Genomic DNA, 26506 nt, shown 5'->3' with positions numbered 1-26506 from the left:
CTCCAATCGCTCTGTCAGCAGGTGCTGTCCCAGCACTCCATTTCTGCAAAGCAGATGATGATTCTCTTGGGTCACATGGCCTCCACAGTTCATGTCACACCCCTGGCACGGCTACACCTGCGCACTCCTCAATGGACCCTGGCTCTCCAGTGGTCTCAAGCGACAGACTCTTGCTCACGACACATATCTGTGACATCGTCTCTTCGTCAGTCTCTGCAATGGTGGTTGATATCCTCAAATCTCTCCAGGGGCCTTCTGTTCCATCTGCCTCCTCATCATCTGATCATCACCACCGACGCCTCCCCTTATGCATGGGGAGCTCATCTGAACGAGTTCCAAACTCAGGGCCTTTGGACTCCTCAGGAAAAGAAGCATCACATCAATTTCCTGGAACTCAGGGCAATGTTCTATGCCCTCAAGGCCTTCCAACACCTTCTATTTCCTCAAGTCCTTCTAATTTGCACAGACAACCAGGTGGCTATGTACTACATCAACAAACAGGGGGGAACGGGCTCTCGCCTCTTATGCCAGGAAGCCCAGAGAATCTGGTCTTGGGCATCCTCGCGCCGCTTATTCCTGAAAGCAATTTATATTCAGGGACAACAGAACTACTTAGCAGACAAGCTCAGCAGAGTTCTCCAACCCCACGAATGGACTCTCGACCCATCGACTCTACAGTCCATCTTTGCACAATGGGGCACTCCTCAGGTGGACCTTTTTGCAGCTCCTCACAATCATCAGTTGCCCCAATTTTGCTCCAGACTTTACTCTCCTCACCGTCTGGCAGCGGATGCGTTTCTTCTGGATTGGTCCAATCTGTTCCTTTATGCTTTCCCTCCTCTGCCTCTCATGCTTCGGACCTTGTTCAAACTAAAGAGGGAACGAGCCACCATGATCCTGATTGCACCACGGTGGCCCAGACAGCATTGGTTCTCCCTTCTACTTCAACTCAGTTCCAGGGATCCATTTCTACTTCCACTGTTTCCATCTCTGCTTACACAAGATCAGGAAACCCTCCTCCATCCCAACCTGCAATCTCTACACCTGACAGCTTGGTATCTCTCGGGCTGACTTCAACTGATTCTTTGTTATCTCAGCCTGTTCGCTCCATCCTGGACGCCTCCAGGAAACCAGCCACTCTACAATGTTACCATCAAAAGTGGACGAGGTTTTCTTCTTGGTGTCTCCTCCATCATCATGACCCCAGGTCTCTTGCTGTGGAACCTCTATTGGATTATCTGCTTTCTCTGTCTACTTCTGGTCTCAAATCTACTTCCATCAGAGTTCATCTCAGTGCCATTACGGCTTTTCATGAGCCAGTCCAGGGGAAACTCCTTTCAGCTCATCCCCTGGTCTCCAGATTCATGCGAGGTCTTTTCAATCTGAAACCACCTCTCAAAGCACCTCCGGTGATCTGGGATCTGAACGTGGTTCTCTCCGCCTTGATGAAGCCTCCATTTGAACCCTTGGCTACTGCCTCTTTCAAGTTTCTCACTTGGAAGGTACTTTTTCTTATTGCTCTCACCTCTGCCAGGAGGGTCAGTGAGCTACATGCACTTGTTTCTGATCCACCTTTCACTGTCTTTCATCACGACAAGGTGGTTCTACGTACACATCCAAAGTTTCTCCCTAAGGTTGTTTCTGAGTTCCATCTCAACCAATCTATTGTACTACCTGTTTTTTTCCCTAAACCTCACTCTCATTCCGGGGAACAGGCTCTTCATACTTTGGACTGTAAGCGGGCTTTAGCTTACTATTTAGACCGTACTAAGCCCCACAGATCATCTCCCCAACTTTTTTTGTCCTTTGATCCGAATAAATTGGGACGTCCTGTTTCTAAACGTACGCTATCTAATTGGCTTGCTGCGTGCATTTCATTCTGCTATGCTCAGTCCGGACTGACACTGGAAGGTTCTGTCACGGCACATAGAATTAGAGCTATGGCAGCATCTGTAGCTTTCCTCCGTTCCACGCCCATTGAGGAAATCTGCAAAGCTGCTACGTGGTCCTCAGTCCATACTTTTACATCTCATTATTGTCTGGATGCTTTCTCCAGACGGGATGGACATTTCGGCCAATCTGTTTTGCAAAATTTGTTTTCCTAATGGCCAACCTTCCCTCCATCCCTCTTTTTGTTAGCTTAGAGGTCACCCATCAGTCAAGAATATGCTGCCTGCTTGTCCTGGGATAAAGCACAGTTACTTACCGTAACAGGTGTTATCCAGGGACAGCAGGCAGATATTCTTGCGTCCCACCCACCTCCCCGGGTTGGCTTCTTAGCTGGCTTATCTTAACTGAGGGACCGCGCGTCGGGGTCGGGCGGGAAGGCACTCGCGCATGCGCGGTGCGGTCTCTAGAACTTTCCAAGTTCTTAGAGTGCAATCACTCTAAAAGTGTCCGTACCGGGGCTCCGTCGGTGCCGTCACCCATCAGTCAAGAATATCTGCCTGCTGTCCCTGGATAACACCTGTTACGGTAAGTAACTGTGCTTTCGGGCTCCTCTTTCCCATATGCAATCACTTTGCACTTGCTCACATTAAATGTCATCTGCCATTTTGATGCCCAGTCTTCCAGTTTCATAAGGTCCTCTTGCAATTTTTCATAATCCTCTTGCGATTTTACAACTTTGAACAACTTTGTGTCATCAGCAAATTTAATTATCTCACTAGTTATTCCCATCTCTAGATCATTGATAAGTACACTTCTCACTCCATATTTGCGGGGGTTAGGGGCAGAGCGGACCCGCGAATATGACAAAACTGTGAATAATATTTGGGTCGGTTCTGCCCCTAACCCCCGCTTCCCCGGCTATTTTAAACCCTGAAAGCCCCCCCTTAAGCCTTACCTGGTGGTCTAGCTGGTTTTCAGGGCAGGAGCGATCTTCCCACACTACTGCTCCATGCAGATCGCTCACAGGAAATGACTGCTTTGAGCTCTCATAGTTTCGTGAACCATTTCCTGTGAGCAATCTGCAAGGGGCAGGAGCGTGGGAAGATCGCTCCTGCCCCGAAAACCCACTAGACCACCAGGTAAGGCTTAAGAGGGGGGCTTACAGGGCTTAAAATAGCCTGAAAATTTTTAATGTATTTTTTTTATTTAAAACCGCGAATAAGCGAATCCATAGATATGGAATTCGTGAATACGGAGGGGGAAATGTATGTTAAAAAGCAGCGGTCCCAGCACAGACCCCTGGGAACCCCCACTATTTACAGCATAGATTCTAAGAGAGGGTTTTTCAGCAAACTAATTTACATGTGCACAAATCAACTTTTTTGGAAGAGAAGGAAAAGCCTCAGACTCCAACCCACTGCATCTTATTTATACGGATAGATTATTGCTTAGGGAGAAACCTCCAGAGGCAGAAAAACCCTCCTCTTCTCTGGTTAGTTTTAAGTGTCCATCTTTAATTTGTTTTCAAAATGATCATTTTTAGTTAGTTTTAATGTTGTGTCCTTTTAGTATAAAGTGACTATTCATATAGTATCCATTTTTTTACTGTGCTTTTGCAATTACTTGCAAATTCTCTTCAAAAATGAGGGTTAACAGTGAAAATCTGCTGGCTCCTCAATCACTTTTTCCAAAAACAAAAATTAATTTCCTTAGCAAAAGCAGCAGATGAATCCAGAGACTAGTGGGATAGCACACATCTACCAGCAGGCGGAGATAGACAAACTGATTAACAGTCCTATTGGCTGGCACACCTCCTGCATCTTCAGTATGCTCTATCTCCCAGCAGGGGATGGTCGCTATTCAATTAGCTCCTGGATTCTGGCTGTGACTGGAAACTTATTATCTCCTGTTGAGGTTTTTTCTTCAGTGAGCTGACAATTCTATTTCTCCTGTTGAGGTTTTCTCTTCAATGAGACAGGCGTGTCCGGCTGAACAGTGCCGGCTTTAGGGTTTACACCTGGGCCCCCCCAGGTCCCTGCCTCACCCTCCCTCCATTGATAGAGGGTCTGAATGGGTCTCCATTTTTTTCTTCTTTCCCTTCATTGAAAAAAAAAAAAAAAAAGGGGGAGACCCAGATGCTACATTCTGCACTGTTTGTCCTGAACAACTGACATTTACCGGCTTCACTCGGCACTATCCAACAACTTGTGAATATTTTGTCTGTTCCTGTATACAAGGCGGGATCTGAGTCGCGTGAGTACAACAGCTGTTGTTTTGTGTTTTGTACACTGAGGTTTGGGAAGAACTGAAATTTGGTAATTCAAGTGTGCATGTCTGTTTTTGGAGGCCTCCGGTTTTGTATTTTGCAAGCCGTTCAATGGCAGACATTTTTCCCGCACGCTCATGGTGTGCGCTTCATCTCTTCTGCTATCGGCAGTGTCGTTGTTTTTCCTCAGGCTGTACATTGCTGCAGGACCGAGCTCCTTCGCTGTCGGCAGAGCCACAGCATTTCTTGTGGCTGTAATTTTCAGTGGGCCGAACTTCTTTACTGTCGGCAGTGCCGCAGCGTTTCACATGGCAGTTATTTTTGGCGGGCCGAACTCCTTTGCTGTTGGCTGGGCCGCAGTGTTTCCCGAGGCTTTCATTTTCTGTGGGGCCGAGGTGTCCGGGTTGTCGGACATAGATGAGTTGGCTGTTCTTTGTTTTCTGCATTTAAAAATAATAATAATAACAATGACGTGGTTTTTGATCTCGGGGAGTGTTTCTTTGCACTTTGCCTGGTGTTTCAGGTGTGTGCTTGTGTTATGCGCCCAGCTTGTTAGGTATGACAGAATGTTGCATGGAGAATTACACTTGGTGTTTGCCTGCCCAGTTCAGAGGACATCTGCACCGGTTTGGCACACGGCGCATCGCAGCAGAGTGTCGTCAGTGATTAGAGATTGCCCAGTGCTTTCTGCGGGTTTCTCCTTGTTTCTCTCGGGGTCTCTCGATCTAGAGGCTTTGCCTACTTGGATGTTTTATTTTCTGGGTTTCTGGATAGCGCTGCAGGTGTTTGGTAACACTATAGAAATATTTAATGGTAGTTTAAGAGAGAATTTCCGAGTTGCAGATGAGTATAGGGGGAGCAATAGGTGGCCGGATGGCGCTTCTCCTATTCATGTTGCAGGACTGTCTTCCTCTATTTTTTGAGTGGCAGGTCCTCCAGGTTTCGGACTCTATTGAGAAACAGTCTGGGACTGCCATCTTCTAATTCATCATATTAGACAGCCCACCAAGCTGGCAGCAGGTGCTGTGCAGCTACTTGTGGCCCGGGGCAACTTTTTGGGGACCAAGAGAATATCAATTATTTCCCTAAACCTACACATTTGAAGGCCAACACCAATTGAATAGGACCATATTGAGTCCCCTTTCGCCATTTACTCCCGGGTCAGATCTCTATGCTTTTTCTCTTTTTGCCGCAGGTTGGTTTTGAGAGGGGCGTAGGATATCTGGAAGTTGATTTCTTATCTGAAGTTTTCTTTGGGGATCATAGCCTTGTCTTGTAGGCATCAAGGTGCAGTACGTTTGCCATAGGGTGCTTAATGCAGCTTCAAAAGATTCTGCCTAGTGCGTGTTCCCTTTAAGGGCAGTTGGGTTTTGGAGAAGCTTCCGTGACCTACTCCTTATGTTCCTTCTTTCATCGCAAACTGGTTTTTTTTCATAGCATTTTCTTTAATCCATCTAGATCTTCCTCCTCTTGTCTTGACCGGACCATATCCTTCTACACTTACTTTGATGGGATCTTGGCTCCCTCTGCCAGCTTATCAGACTTTCTCGTAAGGGGGAGACATGACAATGTATGGTCATTGGGTTTTAGACATTGTTTAGGTTGATTGCATCTTTGACTCCTTCTCTCCTATTCAAAATTCTTTCTGGGAGATCACTGTGTATTTAGCATCCTAAGGTGATGTTGGTGCTAGGCACCTTAAGCTGTTGATGGAACTTGGGACAGTGGTTCCAGTTCCTCTTGAATACTGGGGCAAGGGACGTTCTTCTTTTTCCTTTATGGTACCCCAGATGAGAAGCTTAGTCAGACCGGTGCTGAATCTTTTGTGGCTCAATTACTTTCTCAACATCAGTTTTTCAGTTTGACAGCTGTGAGATGGTCATTACAGCGGTTTAACCGCGGCAGTTCCTTTCAGCGTTGGTTCTCAAAGAGGATTGCTTACATATTGATATATTCTGCAGTATCAGTGGTATCTTTACCGTCCTCTGGAAACGTTACCACTTTCGGCAGATGCCATTTGACATTGCCACGTCTCCATGTACATCTTCAAAGGTGAGGGGGTGGTACTGTTGCTGTTTCGTCGCAAAGAGGGAATTCAGGTACATCCTTTCTTGGCAGACTGGTTGGTTTGAGCAATTTACAGACAAAATGATTTTTCTTCTTAAATCTTTCCCATGGATATTTATTTTTCCAAAAGGGCTCTCTTATACCTTTCCATTTATGGGAATATTTCGGGGTGTTGGTCAACTCAAAGGTGGGGAATGTTTGTATTCCCAGAGCCCAGGGCAACCAGTTACTGTCTCATATTCTTCTTCTTATGTCGCCTACGCCGGACATATTAGATTATATACAAGTTCTATGGTGGCGACTATGATCTTGGGGACTTAGACACGTGTTCACGCGAGAGACATGCAGCAGTCACTTCGATACTGGTAGTTCCCGGTATTTCAAGACCACAATCCTGGTATATAGTATATGATAGACTCCTCAAGCATTGCTCAGCATTGTTTGGTGGTTTAGCAAGATCTATTTCTTCAAATGCATCCCGCAGTCATCACTGGACTGGCTCCTTCTCACAAAGCATGCCACTCTTTTCGATGGCGGGACTCAGTGCCTTCAAATTCTCATGCAGGAGTTTGGTTTAAGGTGGAGAGTTATTGCTTGCACAATCTCCTTTGATTGTGGACACTCGGGCTCAAGTGTCAGGTTTTTTAGCCTATGCTTCGGGGTTGACAAATAAGGATCTTTGGTGACAGTGTCACGGGGCTGGCTTTCTCAGCAGTCATGGAGGTACGTGATATCTTCGGTAGTCGAGCAAGGAAACACTCTTGCTTCGGTGGATGATAGGTCATCTTTCTTTTCTTTTGGCATTTTTCATTGTGGGACAGGTTAAATGTTTAGGCAGCCTTTCTCATTACATTAAAAAAAAATAAAAATTAATTACACATCCTGGAAAATGGGAACTGTCCGTTCACGCATTCAAGCCCATGGTCTGGAGGTGGGGTCTCCTAGAACCAGACCTCATGATCTCATCTTGATATGCGAGCTTCCTCGGTTCTTCAGCAGAAGCAGGGAGCAGGAGTCATAAGGTATAGATAACGTTACCTCTTTTTGGTCCTTTATGTCGTTTTAGTGTTTTCCCCTTAGATGATGATTAGCTGTGTGTGTTCATTCTCATGACTCACTTTTATGGCACAGTAATACTAATATCTCCTGATTTTTTGCGCTGTCCCTGGTATATGGATCTGAAGGGCTTGTCCGGGAGCGGGCCGTTGTGGTTCCTAGTTCCTCAGGATTTCTTTATCCAGGGATCCTTCAACATGGCCTTTTGTCCCCCATTTCTAGTATGCCTCTTTTCTTAAAAAGTTGCTGCTGAGGCATACGGGTTTTTGGAGCGGGTTATTTCTCCTCTTTTCCATGCACAACAGACATCTATATCGGCAGCTTACGCTAGCATCTAGACAGTTTTCCATTCTTGATATATGTCTCAGGGTCTTTCGCCACACCAGCCTTCTCTGTATTACTTGTTGTAGCAGCCTAGGCGCGCTCTCTCTCTTCCCTTGCTTCTTAGTTCAGCATATTTGTTTTGCTGTTAAGAACCCCTCTCTGGGATAGAGTATTGGGATGGTTCTTCAGAGTTACAGAGGGACCTGTTTCAAACCATTCTGTAATGAGACTCTATAGGATATGACATTAACAACGGGTCATTTCCCCAACAGTTCAGATTATTTAATTTGTGTTGCTGTTCTACACAATGAGCTATCATCGGGGCTGACAGTTTATGTGTATTCCAGCAGCTTTTATGTTCTGTCGGTCAAACTGTTGAGGAACGTGATGTCAACTATGCTCTCTTCCTGCCTGTTTCCTGGATGTGTGTGGCTTGAGTCTGTATTCTCTGCAGGTTGCTAACCACTTTCAAAGTTTAGATCGCCGCTTTGTTTTTTGCGGGATGCAACTGAGCTCTGCCAGTGTTCACGTCTTCCATTTTCTCGATGGGTCGAGGAAATCATTGCTTCCGCTTATTCAATAGTGAAGATGCCTTTGATGAAAGCACTTAATGGTCCTTCTGCAAGAGTCTTCTTCGAAGGAGCCCAGAAGGTTTTTCCTTGGAGGTGATCTGTCATGAGGCTACTTAGCTCTTCTCTGCATTCCTGGTTGCATGTGGCAGAGCGTGCTGAGACTGATTTTGCTTCAGTCGTGGAGGTGGTGTTTGCTTCCCTCCCAGATTGAGGATTGATTTGCTACATCCCACTAGTCTCTGGATTCATCTGCTACTGTTGCTAAGGAAGGAAAAATTATGTTCTTACCTGTTAATTTTCTTTCCTTTAGACGCAGCAGATGAATCCAGAGCCCCATCCTTTTCTGGTTATTGGCTCTTTGTTTCTGTTTTGCGAGTTTCAGCAGTTTCATTATAATTGATAGTTGCATTCGGTATTACTACCTTTGAAATTATTATGGGAAAGAAGTTTTTTTACGTGCTATGCATATTACTAGTTCCGGATGCTTGGGCAAGGAGCAATACTGAAGATGCAGGAGGCGTGCCAGCCAATAGGACCACCTGTTAATCAGTTTCTCTATCTCTGCCTGCTGGTAGATGTGTGCTATCCCACTAGTCTCTGGATTCATCTGCTGCGTCTAAAGGAAAGAAAATTAACAGGTAAGAACATAATTTTTCCTTTCTGCCTATGAGGTTTTTCCCTGAGCAATATCCTGTACATGCTATATTGGTTGCCATTAAAGTGTTATTTGTTTGAAGACCTGGCTCGCTCTGCTTCTTCTTTGGATTCCTTGGGATTTGTGCAGAGTGGAGTTTCTCTGTTGTTTTGGTACTTTTGTCAAATGCCTTTTGAAAATCCAAGCACACAATATCAACTGGCTCACCTTTATCCACATGTTCATTCACCCCTTCAGAGAAATGCAGTGGATTGGTGAGGCAGGTTTCCTTTGACTAAATCCATGTTGGCTTTCTCTCATTAATCCATACTTATTTATTTGTTTTGCCATTTTGTTCTTTATAATAGTCTCTATCATTTTGCCCAGCACCAACGTTGGACTCATCGCTCTATAATTTCCCAGTTCACCTCTGGAACCCTTTTTAAAAATCAGTTTCATGTTGGCCATGTTGGAGGAAAATTACAAATTACTAACAATAACTCTGCAAGTTCAATTTTCAATTCTATCAGCACTTTGGAAGTATACCGTCCGGTCTAGGTGATTTGCTTCTGTTCAGTTTGTAAAATTGACCTATTACATCATCCAGTGTTACAGAGATTTATGAGTTTCTCTGATTCATCAAAATTAAATATCATTTTGGGCACTGATAACTCCCCCACATCTTCCTCGGTGAAGATCGAAGCAAAGAATTCATTTAGGGCTCCTTTTACTAAGGTGCGCTTGCGTTTTTAGCGCACACAGGATATTACCGCGCACTACGTGGCTAGAACTAACGCCAGCTCAATGCTGGCATTAGCATCTAGCGCGCAAGGCAATGTGGCACGCACTATTCTGCACATTAATGCCCTAACGCAGCTTTGTAAAAGGAGCCCTTAATCTCTCTGCTATGTCCTTGTCTTCCTTGAGAGCCCCTTTTATCCCTCGGTCATCTAGCAGTCCAACCAATTCTCTTCCCAGCTTCTTGCTTTTAAAGTTTTTACTATGTGTTTAAAGTTTTTACTATGGGCTCCTTTTACGAAGGTGTGCTAGCGTTTTTTGCGCACGCACTGGATTAGCGCATGCTAGCCGAAAAACTACCGCCTGCACAAGAGGAAGCGGTAGCGGCTAGTGCGCGCTATTCCGCGCATTAAGGCCCTAAAGTACCTTCGTAAAAGGAGCCCTATGTGTTTTTGCTTCCAGTGCAATATTCTTTTTAAGGTCTCTCTTTGCCTTCCTTATTAGCACCTTGCCATTTCTTGTGCTATTTACAATTATTTTCAGTCAGATTCTCTTTTACTGTAATAGCTTCCTATGCCTTACTCGTTAACCATGTCGGCTGCTGTTTGGCCTTCTATTCTACTTTTTTAATATATAGAATATATCTGGTGTGGGTTCAGGGTATGCTCTGTCTACTTATTCAAAGTCATTGAGTGAAAAAGATCTGATTCTAATTGGCAGCCATATGAAGAGGTTCCCATGACATAGCTTTTCCTTGCTATATGCAGGGTAGAAAATTTCAGTCTGTGGTGTTTTGCTCACTTGCATATTATTGCAGCTGCAGTAGTTGATGGGTGTGTTATCAAAATGGAGCCTTCTGCTGCTTAGGCAAATGCATATTGGATTGTTCCAGAGAGCACCACATAATACAGTCTGTGATGTCACTTGGTTGAATTTGTTTTCTCTATCTCCATCTGCTGGTGGGAAAGTGAAATAAAGGCTGCTTACTTTACCTCACTGGGGGATCCATCGTGAAGGAAAATAAAAAAAACCTCACAAGATTACATTGTATATTCCAAAGCAAATAAATTTTTATTCTAGTAATAAGTATTATAATAGCATTTGGCAAATCAGAAATAAATCAGTTTGGACATATACAATGGAGAGAAAAAAACCCCTCATACAAACAGTGCCAGCATATTTCTGTAAGTATGGCGCAGCTTCTCTAAAGAAACTGTGCCAAAGCATGGGGGTTTTATACAGAAAGTGTCTTTGTCTTAGTCCATTCCCCTGGCTGTGAATATGTATCATCCTATTGGAGCAGATAAGCTGCCTATCTAACCCTCTCCTAGTCCACGCCTCCATTCTTCCTTGGGGGCCCTGGACAGGCATAGCTTCTGGAACTTTCTTCTTCTTGAAGTTTCCATTTGTCACATGGGTACATCAGTATCAGTGCATTAGCCTGGCATTACTTTATCAGTTCTTAGGTTCCCGGATGGAGTGTCCTGCTGACTTGCATTTGCTTTCAGCACTGTCAAATAGCTCATTGTCTTTCCAGCACTGGTTGGTGTCCTTAAGAAACTTCACAGCAAGAAATCTACACACTCACATGCCACACATTAGCATCTCAGCAGCTGAACTGAAACCAGTTTGTACAAGCCTGTGACTTCAGCAACTCCAGCAAAATGCAGGAATAGGTCTTACAACCTGTAAAAGTCTCCCATAGGCTCCTGTCATCTATCTCAAAAGGATAACGCCCGCTGGGTCAGAACAGTGCCGCTGAATGAAGAAAAGTAAATTAACAGGTAAGACACAATTTTCCCACTTTCCATTACTATTAAACGATTGTGCTACCATAGGTTCTGTCCAAATCATCTAATAAAATGCTTTGTAGGCCCAATAGCACAGAGAAGCGGAAACCCTGGACCGAAACTGATAAAATCAGAGTGTGTGTCCGAAAAAGACCTCTAAGTGTGAGAGAGGAGCGGCGAGGGGAAGTGAATGTCGTTTTGGTGACAGATAAGGAAACTATTCTGATTCATGAAAAGAAGGAAGCTGTTGATCTCACACAGTACATACTGCAGGTAAGACTTGATTTGGGGGGGGGAGTTTCAACACTTTCTGCAATATCTTCATGGGATAAAAGGTCACATGATTGGAAAGGCCTTGCAATCTAAGTATAAGTACAAAAGGGGTAAGTGCTAGAGATTTGTGGTCCTTATTTGCTGTCATCCATTATGTTATATGGTAATGGAGCTCTAGGAAACCAGGGATTTCTTTTAATGTAAACACTGTAAAGCATTCTAAAATTTACTGACTTTGGGCTAGATTCACTAAGCTCACCGATCGTGTCCCGACCAGTTTGCAACCCCAAACTGATTCACTAACCTATCTGATCCACACCCCGATCCGATCTGCACTTGCAAATGAGGGAAAATGGCATGCAAAGTAGGAAGGCAGCGTTTCACTAAACTGAAGAAGGAACATCGATTGGGTTGGCCGATCCAAAAAGAAGTGACTGCTGAGGACCAGTCACTCACGTCCTTGCCGACTGTCCTGCACTCTGCCACCCTGAAATCCCAGCCCTGCAGCCCTGAAATCTCCCAGTATCAAAAAAATAAAACCAACAAAATAAACACTTCTCCTGCTCTCTGCTGCCCTTCCCTACAGTGTGAGCCCATGGTTTTAACCCGCGGGTTTAAAGCGGAGCTGCACTATGGCATGTTATGTTCTGTTCCAGACTGGAACAGAACACGCCGTAGTGCAGCCCTGCTTTAAACCTGCGGGCTCACAAGTAACAGGCAACCTTTGCTTCCTGCCCTTCCCTGCAGTGTATCCAATCGTTTGGCCCCAGACTCCACTAAGCACGTCAACTGAACTGAAGTTTCACATCCCTTCACTTTTCTTAAGACAGACATCTAGACATTGGGACGCTCGATCATCTGTTATTCTATTGTCCTTTGATACTTAACTTTTGGAAATCGATATGGGGACAGATTAATGTTGTTCTTGAGTCCTCAATTCCATTGACTTATGAAGCAGTAATATGTGGAACATTATTACATATTAAGCCCCCCATGGATCGTTATAAATGCCGGCTCTTCCTAATTATGACTGGGATAGCTTTGCAGATGGTAACACAAAATTGGAAAAACTATGATCGCCTTAATTTTCCTTTTTGGTGGGCGAACCTATGCTCCAGTTATAGGTATGAAAAAATTAATGCTGAAATGTTGGGGCATAGTAACATATTTAAATTGGTTTGAGGCCTGTTGACATCTTTTATTACTTTTATGTAGTTGATTATGTCTTTAATTTCGGTGCCATTTTCTTACACATCCAGGGTGGGATGGAGGGGGTGGGATTGTACTATTGTATTATTTTAAATAAGGGTAGGTTATTCAAAAGGTATATACTTTGTGTTATTGTTTAATCAGTGAGTGGGTGGGATAAAATGATTGATTTTGAATATCTAAGTTGAAAGTGCTTTTCTTGACTTGTATATGTTCTTATACCTGGGCATTGCACTGTTAATATTTGAAAATGAATAAAGATTAAAAAAAAAAGACAGGAAAATCAGACACAATCTAGAAATCAATAATTTTTTCCAATCCACATATCATGGGGCCAGCAAATGCAGCCACCCCTCCTTCTTTCATTTTGACCTAAAGCTTGCGCAGAGAGCAGGCGCATGCACAGACCACATCTACAGGCAAAGAGGATGGTCTGCGCATGCATCTGGATCGCTCTGCAGTGATCTGTGGGGCGTGCTTCTGATCACCTAATTTGCATGAGGACTCTTTAGTGAATCGGTCGCCCGGCAAGACTCTACCACGGATTGCCCACGGATCGGATCGGAAAGGTGAGTTTAATAATTATAATAATAATAATTTATTTTTGTATACCGCTGTTCCAAAGGTTCAAAGTGGTTCACAACAAAGGAAAAAATACATACAGTCAGTATAGATAAAATACGTATTAAAACAATCAATTAAAATTGGAATACGTCAATTAAAAAGCAGGATAAGTTAAGCAATTTCACAACTAAGATGTAAACATGTCAAACAGGCGTGTCTTTAACGATTTTCTAAAATCAGAATAAGAAGTAGCCTCTAATATTGGTTTTTCAAGCCATGTATTCAATTTAGCGGCCCGGAATGAGAAAATTCTATCAAAAAACTTCTTATTGACATGATTTTATAGAAGGATAATCAAATAAATTTATTCTAAGTGTACTCCTATTAGAATAGTTCAAAGAAAAATGAGAAGCAAGATAATCTGGTAGCATCCCAAAAACTGCTTTGTAACAAATACAGTGGTACCTCGGTTTGCGAGTGTTTTGCAAGACGAACAAAACATTTTCAAAATCTGCGCCTCGGAAACTGAGCTTGATTTGCGAGCGGCGCCCCCCCCCGCGATCCGGCACCCCCCCGCCACGATCTGAAATCCCCGTGACCCATCCGAACACGCTTCTTACTTCCATCTTGGCACCAGCATGTCCTGTGCGTTGGTGCCGGTGCCCGAAGATCTGCCTCCTCTTCTTTGCTGGGCCTTGAGCATCTGCGCATGCTCAAGGCCTGCAAGTTCACGCACCCACTCCCACCCCCCGAGGCCAGCTGCTGAGAATCTTGACTTTATCTTTTCTTTTACTTTTTCTTGTTGTATTAGTACCCTGCCTCCCCGTTTTGTGGGCTTAAAAAGGATTTATGAATGATGAAATTATGTACTTTGATTGTAGATTTCTCTTTTTTTCCTGTTATTAATGGATAATGTATTATTCAAATTATAATAATAAAAAACTTATTGAACTAAAAAATAAATAAAAAAAAAAATCGATTCGAATCGATTCACCCGAAGTGAATCGGTGAACCGATTCGAATCGGGCAGCACTACTGCACGGGCATGTCTACAATTATTCATGCTTCGTCAAAACAAATGGCTCTTTCTTGAAGATCATTGTGGCTTCGTAACTAGGCGGCAGATGGCTTCCAAGCTTAGACTCGTGAAGCTTCCTTTTAAAGGTCGTTTGTTTTTTGGAGAAGATTTAGAAAAATTGGTAAAAGATTTTGGTGATACCAAAACGCAGAGGTTACCAAAAGATAAGCCTAAAACACCTTTGAAGGTGTTGTCTGCCAGACCTCGCTTCAGGGATGTTAAGAACATAAGAAGTTGCCTCCGCTGAGGCAGACCAGAGGTCCATCTCGCCCAGCGGTCCGCTCCCGCGGCGGCCCATCAGGCCCATTGCCTGAGCAATGGTCCCAGACTATCCCTATAACCTACCGCTACTCTTATCTGTACCCTTCAATTCCTTTATCCTCTAGGAACCTATCCAAACCTTCTTTGAAGCCTTGTAACGTGCTCCGGCCTATCACAGCCTCCGGGAGCGCGTTCCATGTGTCCACCACCCTCTGGGTGAAAAAGAACTTTCTGGCATTTGTTTTAAACCTGTCTCCTTTTAGTTTTTCCGAGTGCCCCCTTGTACTTGTGGTTCCCCGTAATCTGAAAAATCTGTCCCTGTCTACTTTTTCTATACCCTTCAGGATCTTGAAGGTTTCTATCATGTCTCCTCTAAGTCTCCGCTTTTCCAGGGAGAACAGCCCCAGCTTTTTCAGTCTGTCAGTATATGAGAGGTTTTCCATACCTCTTATCAGTTTAGTTGCTCTTCTCTGGACTCCCTCAAGTACCGCCATGTCCTTTTTGAGGTACGGCGACCAATATTGGACACAGTACTCCAGATGCGGTCGCACCATTGCACGATACAGTGGCAGGATGACCTCCTTTGTCCTGGTCGTGATACCCTTCTTAATGATACCCAACATTTTGTTTGCTTTTCTTGAGGCTGTGGCGCACTGTGCCGACGCCTTTAAAGACGTGTCCACCATCACTCCCAGGTCTCTTTCAAGGTTACTTACCCCTAGCAGTGATCCTCCCATTTTGTAGCTGAACATCGGGTTCTTTTTCCCTACATGCATGACCTTGCATTTCCCTACATTAAAGTTCATTTGCCATTTTTTGGCCCATTCTTCTAGCGTCGTTAGGTCCCTTTGCAGATCTTCGCAGTCTTCCATGGTTTCAACCCTGCGGTAGAGTTTGGTGTCATCCGCAAATTTAATAACTTCGCAATTTGTTCCCGCCTCCAGGTCATTAATAAATATATTGAACAGGAGCGGTCCCAGCACCGACCCCTGCGGAACTCCGCTCGTGACCCCATGCCAGTCTGAGTAATGGCCCTTCACTCCAACCCTCTGTTTCCTGTCTGCCAGCCAGTTTTTGATCCATCGGTGGACCTCCCCTTGCACCCCGTGTCTCCACAGTTTTTTAAGCAATCTTTCGTGCGGTACCTTGTCAAAGGCTTTTTGAAAGTCAAGGTAAATGATGTCAATGGATTCTCCTTTATCCACCTGTCTATTTACTCCCTCAAAGAAGTACAATAAGTTTGTGAGGCATGACCTACCCTTGCAGAAGCCGTGCTGGCTCGTCTTTAGCTGTCCATTGTTTTCTATGTGTTCACAGATACTGTCCTTAATCAGTGCTTCCATCATTTTTCCCGGGACCGAGGTCAAGCTCACCGGCCTGTAGTTCCCTGGGTCCCCCCTTGAACCCTTCTTGAAGATGGGCGTGACATTTGCAATTTTCCAATCCTCCGGGATCTCTCCAGTCTTTAAGGATAGGTTACATATTTGGCGAAGTGGCTCTGCTATTACGTTCCTTAGTTCCTTTAGTACCCTTGGGTGAATGCCGTCCGGACCTGGCGATTTGTCGCTCTTTAGTCTGTCTATCTGCCTGAGGACATCCTCTTGGCTTACCTCTAGTTGGACCAGCTTTTCATCCCGATCCCCATTTACGATGTCCTCCGGTTCCGGAATATTGGATGTATCCTCCCTCGTGAAGACTGACGTGAAGAACTTATTTAACCTGTCTGCTATCTCTTTTTCCTCTTTTACCACTCCTTTTTTGTCTCCATCATCCAATGGCCCCACTTCTTCCCTTGCCGGTTGCTTCCCCTTCACATATCTGAAGAACGATTTGAAGTTTGTTGCTTCCCCCGCCAGTCTTTCCTCATATTCCCTTTTAGCTTTTTTAACCACACGGTGACACTTCCTTTGGTGTTCTTTGTGTTCCATTTGGTTGTCCTTTGTTTGGTCCTTTTTCCATTTTTTGAACGTTAAAAGATATTGGCCTGGAAAGCCGTCCTTTACACCTTCTTACGGTTCTTCCTATAATTCTAGGCCTAGGTTTCCACAAAAGAATTCCTTTCATCCTACAAAACCCCAAACTGCTCAATCAGCCCATACCCCAGTCTTACGTAATTCCCAATGACGGGATGGCGGTTCCCTCTGTCGTGACCATAGGGGGCAGCTGTCTTCATTTCTGTCGGAATGGGCCAAGATAACGTCCGATCAGCGGGTATTGGACATTATTCGAGAAGGTTACAAATTAGAATTTTCCTCTCCCATCGCAAATTCTTTCTTGGTATCCCCTTGTTCAGGGGCAGCCAAGAGAGAAACGGTGCAGATCACCCTTCAAGTTCTCTCTTGGAGATTGGAGCTGTAATTCCTGTTCCTTCGCAAGAAAGGGGACTGGGAAGATATTCCATTTACTTCATAGTGTCCAAAAAGGGGGGTTCGATCAGACCAGTTCTGGATCTCAAGAGAGTCAATCAATTTCTAAGCATCAGGCATTTCCGTATGGAAACAGTGAGGTCGGTCATAGCAGCGGTTCAACCGGAGGAATTCCTTATGGCGCTTGACCTCAAGGAAGCGTATCTACACATTCCCATATGGCCACCACATCAGCAGTATCTTCGCTTTGCAGTCCTCGGCCAGCACTATCAGTTTTGAGCCATGCCATTTGGCCTAGCCACGGCTCCACGCGACATTCTCAAAGGTCATGGTAGTAGTGGCAGCGTTTCTTCGCAAGGAAGGGATTTGAGTACATCCTTACTTGGACAACTGGTTGATCCTGGCTTGAGCCAGGCAGGTCCTCCTGGGAGAGAGCCCTCAGCTTCTGCCATAACCTGCCTAACAGTTTGTTGAGGACTGCTGGTCTTTCTAGGGGAGGGACATGCCCTGATCTACCTGAGTCAGCAGGGATCTGCTCTTCTCTTTGGCTCCCCCAGTGGTGACCTTATATAATAGGACCTTGGCTTGCCCAGGTCCTGCTTCTCTCTTGCTCCCCTGGTGGACAATAGGTAAACCACAGGGACCAAGTCAGGCACGGAGTCTGACTGGTCACAATATGGATGATCCAGGGCTCTAATGTACTAAATCCTACAGAAATAAACACTTGATCTCTGATTTCATGTTGCTTCTCATCATATTTGTTATGTTGAAGCTCAATGCCCATTATTTGCTTTTCATATTTGGCTGAATAATATTTTTCATTTTTCATAATCGGCCAAATAGTAACATATGCTATTCGCTACAACTGTAAATCTTCATACAATTGCTAACTGAGCTGTGTATAGTGGATGAAGTTTATGTACAGGAAGAACATAAGTAGTGCCTCTGCTGGGTCAGACCAGGGGGCCATCACGCTCAGCAGTCTGCTCACGCGGCGGCCCATCAGGTTCAGGACCTGTATAGTAGTCCTCTATGGCATATGGTGGCATCAGTGTAAACACATCTGTTGACATGGAATGTGGGTTAATATATATCTTCCTGATAGGTTTGATCCAGCCCTGGGTTTGCCCCCTTTGTATGCAAGGACTTGTAGTTCTTGTTTCTCCGTTACATTTCCTGAGAAAACAAGACTATAAGTCTCTGTATGCAATGGGATAAACCCAGGACTAATGTTAGGTTACCTCATGATGCAGAATTCACAGTGGCCATTTGAAAAACGGAGATCGCTCAGGTACAAGTGAGTGGGGATTGCTCATTCCCTGAACTCGCTGCTGGACATCCAGTGCTTATAAAGGTAGTCTAGTGGGGGGGGGGGGGGGCTACCTTGGTCAGACAGTTAGGGAGGCACTTTGGATATAGGGACGATTCCAGGGAGGCACTTTGGGTGGGGAGCAATACGAAGGAGGCAGCTGCTGGTGAGTGCGAGGGTGGAGCCTTGTTACCCGACCATCGGTTAATCCAGAATTTCAAATAACCAAAAAGTCAGTTAACTAGGACTCTATTATACTTTCAAAACAGATGTTGTGAAGTAGGTTTGATAACATACTACATGCGTACCTTTATAATAAATTCAAGGTAATACAAATGAGATTTTAGTAATTCTCTTTTTCCTTAATGTCATCAGTCAATAAATTATGGGTTAAGTCCATCTTCCAGCAGGTGGAGATAAAGCTCAATTTGTTTCTCTATCATATAGGGCGGTGTGCAACAGGTTCAATTAGTGTTCTGTATCTGCAGCAGGTGGAAGACTGGGCTTTGTGCAGTTTATTTAATTCTTGTTCCTGTTAAGTGGAACTAGGGGGCAAAGGTTTGGATTACTAGCCTTTCTAAGGGAAATACTTTATCAGTTGCCACTAGACTTTCTTTAAAAAAAACCCCAAAAACCAACAACAACAAAAAGCTAACTCAAAATTTTGAGTTAACCCCTCCCCCCACACACATACATTATTCTGGCTGAGTTTTTGGGAAAGCATCTCTCTGAGGAGCTTGTACTTTTCAAGTTTGTATTGCTCTGCTATTTCTGGTAATCTGTCCAAGGAACTACTTCATTGCCAGTGAGTACGATTTGTTCCTCTGCTGTTTTGCCCAGCTCTACTTTGCTCACTGTGCTATATATGTCACTCATATTTTTGCAGCCATGGCTTTTGTCTCAAATTTGGCTCCTCTAGCCTCAGTAACTGCCTCCTCATATCTGGTTCAGCTGTTGGAGTCTTCCACCCTTTTCATCTGATTTTATTCATCAGACTTGTTTATTGAAGAGAGCCCAATCTTCTCAAGATCCCCAATGCCCTGCTCTTTGGTCACCAAACAAATTGTCTTCTAAATAGAAGAGATTAGATCACCCTCCAGAACTAGAGGGGCTATTTGTTATATCTTTTCATTCTGCCTTTAGGAATTTATTGGAAGAAGGTGAACCTTCTCCGGATGAGGAGGATGATCCTACAGCAGCTAGGATGTTTCACAAAGAAGAACTATGTGCATTCATTACTAAGGCATTGGAAGTTCTTAATATTTATCACTTCAGAATATTGCTTCTTCCTTTAATCCTATTATGGTAGGCACAAAAAAGATGTCAAAATCCTTTCCAGTATATGAAACTGTGCAAGAAATTAATTTTGCACAATGTAAGCCAGGCGTGGATGTTATTTAAAAATACCATTGTGGGAGCCCAGACCAGATGTATTCCACATTTCAGCAAAGGTGGAAAGAAGAGGAAACAAAAGCTGGCTTGGTTAAAAGGTGAAGTGAAAGAGGCTATTAGAGCAAAAAAAAAAAAAAAAAACATCCTTTAAAGAATGGAAAAAGGATCCAAATGAAGAAAATAAGAAGAAACACAAGCACTGGCAAGTTAGATGCAAAGCATTGATAGACAGCCAAGAAAGAATAAGAAGAAAAACTTGCAAAAGAGGCAAAAACTCATAACAATTTTTTTAGGTACTGTACATTAGAAGCAGAAAACCTGTGGGACCGTTGGAAGATCAAGGAGCAAAAGGGTTGCTCAGGGAGGATAAGGCCATAGCGGAAAGACTGAATGAATTCCTTGCTTTGGTCTTTACAGAAGAAGATCTGAACCGGAAATGGTTTTCAAGGCTGATGATGGGGAGGAACTAAAAGAAATCTCAGTGAATCTGGAAGATGTACTAAGCCAAATCAACAAGTTAAAAAACGATAAATCGCCTGGACGGATGGTATACATCCCAGGGTACTAAAAAAGCTCAAATATGAAATTACTGACCTGTTAGTGATCTGTAACCTTTCGCTAAAATCGTCTGTAGTACCTGAAGATTGGAGGGTGGCCAATGTTACGCCAAATTTTTAAAAGGGCTCTAGGGGAGATCTGGAAATTACAGACCGGTAAGCCTGACTTCAGGGCTGGGCAAAATGGTAGAAACAATTTTAAAAAAATAAAATTGTGGAACACATAGACAAACATGATTTAATGAGACAGAGTCAGCATGGGTTCAGCTGAGGAAGATCTTGCCTCACAAATTTTCTTGACTTCTTTGAAGGTGTGAATAAACATAGTTAAATGTGAACCAGTTGATATAGTGTATCTGGATTTTCAGAAAGCTTTTGATAGTTCCTCATCAGAGGCTCCTGAGAAATTGAAGTGTCATGGGATAGGTGGCAAAGTTCAGTTGTGGATTAGGAATTGGTTATTGGATACCATGGAATAAAGGGAGCGCTAAAGGAGGACAAAGCAATTGCTGACAAACTGAACACATTTTTTGCGTCTGTATTTACCGAAGAAGATCTACACAGCATACCGGAACCATCAGGCTATATGCTGGAAATGAAGACGGAAAGCTGACAGGATTGACGGTCAGTCTAGAGGAGGTGTGTAGACAGATTGATAGGCTTAAGAGCGATAAATCCCCGGGACAGGATGGCATCCATCCAAGGGTCATCAAGGAGCTGAAAGGGACCATAGCTGAATTGCTTCAACTAATAGCCAATCTGTCGATCAAATCGAGAAAGATTATGGAAGACTGGAAGGTGGCGAATGTTATGCCAATCTTCAAGAAAGGTTCAAGGGGAGATCCAGGAAACTACAGACCGGTGAGTCTGACTTCGGTACCGGGAAAGATGGTAGAGTCGCTGATAAAAGACCGCATCATTGATCACCTTAACAGACACAGGCTGATGAGGACCAGTCAACATGGTTTTAGGAAAGACAGATCATGTTTGACGAACTTGCTGCACTTCTTTGAGGGAGTAAACAAGCAGATAGACAAGGGCGACCCGGTCGACATTGTACATCTGGATTTTCAGAAGGTGTTTGACAAGGTTCTGCATGAACAACTGCTTCGGAAAATTGCGAGCCACGAAATCAAGGGTGAAATTACATGGATTAAAAACTGGCTGGAGCATAGGAAACAGAGAGTAGGGGTAAATGGACAATACTCGGACTGGAGGAGCGTCACCAGTGGGGTGCCGCAGGGCTCAGTGCTTGGACCCATGCTCTTCAACATCTTTATAAACGATCTGGACATTGGTACGAAGAGTGATGTGATTAAATTTGCGGATGATACAAAGTTATTCAGAGTAGTGAAGACACAGGGGGATTGTGAAAATCTGCAACGTGACATAATCAGGTTCGAGGAATGGGCATCAACATGGCAGATGAGGTTCAACGTGGATAAGTGTAAAGTGATGCATGTAGGTAACAAAAATCTCATGCATGAATACAGGATTTCCGGGGCGGTACTTGGAGAGACCTCCCAGGAAAGAGACTTGGGAGTTATGATCGACAAGTCAATAAAGCCATCCACGCAATGTGCGGTGGCAGTGAAAAGGGCAAACAGAATGCTAGGAATGATAAAGAAGGGGATCACAAACAGATCGGAGAAGGTTATTATGCCACTGTACCAGGCCATGGTGTGCCCTCACCTGGAGTACTGCGTCTAGCACTGGTCACTGTACATGAAGAAGGACATGGTACTACTCAAAAGAGTCCAGAGAAGAGCGACTAAGATGGTTAAGGGACTGGAGGAGTTGCCGTACAGTGAAAGATTATAGAAACCGGGCCTTTTCTCCCTCGAACATAGGAGATTGAGAGGGGACATGATCGAAACATTCAAGGTACTGAAGGGAATACACTTAGTAGATAAGGACAGGTTGTTCACCCTCTCCAAGGTAGGGAGAACGAGAGGGCACTCTCTAAAATTGAAAGGGGATAGATTCCGTACGAACGTAAGGAAGTTCTTCACCCAGAGAGTGGTAGAAAACTGGAACGCTCTTCCTCCAGGGATTCAAGACAAAGTTAGACAAGTTCCTGCTGAACCGGAACTTGCTCAGGTAGGGCTAGTCTCAATTAGGGCACTGATCTTTGATCAGAGGGCCACCGCATGAGCGGACTGCTGGGCATGATGGACCACTGGTCTGACCCAGCGGCAGCAATTCTTATGTTCTTATGCCTGGATAACATTTTCTGTCTATATAGAGACAGAAGTTGTAACCTGAGCAGCTGCTTTGGGGCCACAATGTTTCCCAGCCATACTGTGATGCAGCAGTACTTACACCTGGAAGAATAAAGAAAGGGCAGAAAAATCCTACCAAAATAATGCCCTGTTCCTGGTTGGCTGAAGAGCCTATAAATCATAAAGCTCTGCCTTGGGGTGGGTGAGAGGGAATGAAATTAACACCAGAGCCTTTCCTCAACAGCTATTTGTGATTTTAATAATAATAACAGTTTACATACCGCAGGACCGTGAAGTTCTATGCAGTTTACAAAGATTAAAAGATGGTACTAATTGATTGAACTTAACAGAGAACCGTTATTGAAGAGAAAGAGATCCGTTATTGAAAAGAGTTATACGGGTCAGTTGTCTAGATACTTCAGGAACAGATATGTTTTTAGGCGTTTCCTGAATTCCTCATAAGTAGTGGGCGAAAGCAATTGTTTTAGATCTTTACTCCATAATGCTGCCTGATGTGAGAGAAGGTGTTGATGGTGTTTTTTGAGTTTACATCCTCTAACCGGGGGGGAAACGAAGTTCGAATGTGAGCTTCTCTTATGCCTGTTGGCAGAGAAGCAGAAAAGGTCAGTTATATATTTAGAAACATAGAAAATGACAGCAGAAAAGGGCCATAACCCATCAAGTCTGCCCATTCTAAAGACCCACCCCCCCGGCTTTACACCCTTAGAGATCCCACGTGAATATCACATTTTCTTTTAAAATCTGACACGCTGTTTGCCTCGATCACCTCCAGTGGGAGTTCGTTCCAGTGATCGACCACTCTTTCAGTGAAGAAATACTTTCTGGAATCACCATGAAATTTACCCCCCTGATTTTCAGCAGATGCCCTCTGGTGGACGAGGGGCTAGTCCGTATAGTACTTTAAAGCAGAAGCAGACAAACTTAAACTTTACGCATGCCTCCATCGGTAACCAGTGTAGCTGTCGGTAGTAAGGTGTCACGTGATCAAACTTCCTAAGCCCGAAAATTAGTCTGACCGCTGCATTTTGCATTAATTGTAATCGTCGCATATTCTTATGGGAAATTGCTAAATAGGCAATCTTACAGTAATCAAGTTGACTCAGTATGAGGGATTGTACCAGAATTCTGAATGCTGACATATCGAAATATGCTCTAATGGATCGAAGTTTCCAGAGAGTGAAAAAACTGATTAAGGAGTCTACTTGGTCTTTCATGGTTAGGCATTGATCCAGAGTTACACCCAATACCTTCATAGTAGTCTGAATAGGATAATTAAGTTTATTGATGCATAGTGGTGTTTTGGTGTCAAGTGGATGTGGCGAAGCGACAAAAAAATTTGTTTGTTCTGAATTAAGTTTTAGCTTGAAGTCAGTCATCCATTGCTCCATCAAATTTAGTGCTTCTGATGCCTTGGGAGTAATTTCCGAGAGAGATTTAGCAAATGGGATGATGATCGTAAAGTCATCTGCGTAACTGAATAATTTTATCCCCAGCTGGGTTAATTGCGCACCTAGTGAGGACATGTAGACATTGAAAAGCAATGGGAATAGCGATGACCCTTGCGGTACGCCAGATGGATTGCTCCAGGTATCGGAGAGATCATAGTTGAAACGTACTTGATAGGTATGGGACATAAGGAAACCATGAAACCAGTTCAACACCTCTTCCCTGATACCAATAGCGTCTAGGCATTGTAGCATTTTCCCATGGTCTACTAGATCAAAGGCAGAGCTCATATCAAATTGCATGATCAGGGCATTGAGGCCCTTGCTGAACAATAGACGCAGATATTATGCCCTGAAATGCAACCTAAAACACTAATCTAGGCTAAAACACTGTTTTGTATTAAACCCTAACAGAAACTCTAAAGGCTACACTATTGCCTAACTGATTTTACTGAGCTAAAAAAAGAGAACTACAATGATTTAACCTACTAAAACCCAAGTTTGAATGCCAGCAGGCAAGATATTCCAATGGATATTTCTTCTCCTTAGCAGAGCAGGTGTGGGGAAAAGGATGAGTTTCCAGATCTGGTGAGAGAGTTTGGGGGTTAGGTGTTTCAGGTTTGTGCAGATTGTCCTTGTTAAAATCAGCTTAAGAAATGTGAAGGGTAATTTAAGAGTAGTATAAGAGTAATTTTAGCCTAGGGTGGGTGGGTAGAGGCAGAAAGTAGTTCATAGGTTGCTAAGCCTCTACAACCTCTCTCTTAGAACCTGGTTTACTGAGGATTACTCCAACTTTTGGTGTAAAGAGTGAGATTCTCTTTATATATACTATAATTATTGAAAGATGGCTCAATTACTGAGGATTAGGCACTAGGCCAGCATTCCTCCCCTCAAGGGTCACCTGTGGAGTCTGATCTCCATAAATGCTCTTTTCCATCCAAGCATACATCGGCAGCATCTCAGGTTTCAACACAGTTGCTGCATCCCAAGCATTGACGCACAGAGACAAGATCTCTGCCCTTGCAAATGGTTCCCCTCGGAGGCTTTTCTCATCATCGAGGTCACCAACACCTTGACACCCAATACATCCTGCATCATCTGTACCAATGACTACCACAGAACCGGTGCCATTCCTACAGGACCAAATCAGAAAACTGGTACAAAGGGAGTTGGCTGGCATGTTATAGTCCCATGCAATGCAAGCCCCTGCTGTGACACATCCGATACCAGCCCAGACTGAGCAAAGCTCCAGCTTTCGAGAGCTAGATCTCACACTGTCAATGTCTGAGGTCCAGGAGAGCTGCATCCTCGAGGCATCGCAGTTCTTCCCGGTCCAGACATTCATCAGATCAGCACCACAGAACATCTTGAAGTATTCTTGATGCTCTCCTCATGCTCACCTCATTGTATGCCTCGACACTCACCTCAACATCCATCTCGACACTCTCCATCAAGGAATATGATTCTGATTTATCTCGCCATTCCTCCTGATTTCCTAGAGCTGACTGCTGAGGAATCTTATGGAATTCTATCAGATCCATCTCCTCGCAGAAAGTCCCTCAAGGATTGCCACTCTCTCCATTACTTATACAACCTCTTCATGAGTTCCTTGGGTCACATTAATTTCAACAACAAATGCTTACTATCTTATGCAGATGACATCCTTCTGCTCATCCTGATGAAACACAACATATTTATTGCCTCTCAAAAAATATTCAATAGCAAAGACAAAATACATACCTGGGTCATAATTGGGAAACTCAATCTAAACGCAACAAAAACCAAAGTCCTATGATTTCACAACACCTTGCAAACAGTTTCTACAACTGTTACACTACCCTCAGGAACCTCTCTAAATATAGACAAAGAATCTAAGGTCCTCAGAATTAACCTTGACTCTACCCTATCATATGAACCCCAAATCTCCAACCTATGGGGGGGGAAAACCCTTCTCTAGCACGAGACAACTAAGATTAATCAGATCCTTCTTCCACGATCATCACTTTGCCATACTGGCACAGATGGTTGTGCTATCTCAACTATACTACTGTTCTCTGAGCTGTCATTAACTCTACCCTAATGCACAAACTACAACTGATACAAAATACAGCAATAAGACTAATATTTAAATAGAAAAAAATTATGATTCTATCATCTTATTACAGCAGACTACACCACTGGTTATCTGTTAATGTCTGCATCACCTTCAAACTTTCATGCATAATGTTCCACATCCTATATGTGAATTCTGAAGAGCCACTTATAAACCTTTTTGTCAACTCCTAGTCAATATCAAACAAAAAACTTAAAACATTTCAATTTTTACTTCCCTCTCCCAAAGGTGTAAAATACAAGCACCTACTCACTACTCATCAACCTCAGCACCAAGACCTGGAGCAATGTTCCAATAATTATCAAGACGGAACCTAACTAACCCAGATTTCAAAAGAAACTGAAGACGTTCCTTTTTGA

The 26506-nt window shown here is 43.8% G+C and overlaps 1 protein-coding gene across 4 annotated transcripts in view; it reads left to right on the top strand.

Moving 5' to 3' along the window:
• Positions 1 to 26506, top strand: part of KIF24 (kinesin family member 24) — a 185323-nt gene that overhangs the window by 58086 nt on the left and 100731 nt on the right. For 3 of the 4 annotated variants that reach the window (XM_033935497.1, XM_033935478.1, XM_033935488.1), the window contains exon 3: positions 11421 to 11610. The exons of the other annotated variant lie outside the window; for it this stretch is intronic. In XM_033935497.1, the coding sequence (XP_033791388.1) occupies positions 11421 to 11610 (190 nt within the window). The remainder of the gene's footprint in view (positions 1 to 11420; positions 11611 to 26506) is intronic. 4 annotated transcript variants of the gene reach the window in all.

Source organism: Geotrypetes seraphini, chromosome 1, assembly GCF_902459505.1.
Source record: "Geotrypetes seraphini chromosome 1, aGeoSer1.1, whole genome shotgun sequence".
Taxonomy (NCBI): domain Eukaryota; kingdom Metazoa; phylum Chordata; class Amphibia; order Gymnophiona; family Dermophiidae; genus Geotrypetes; species Geotrypetes seraphini.
Note: the sequence above shows the minus strand (reverse complement) of the source record. Positions and strands in the feature narration are given on the sequence as shown.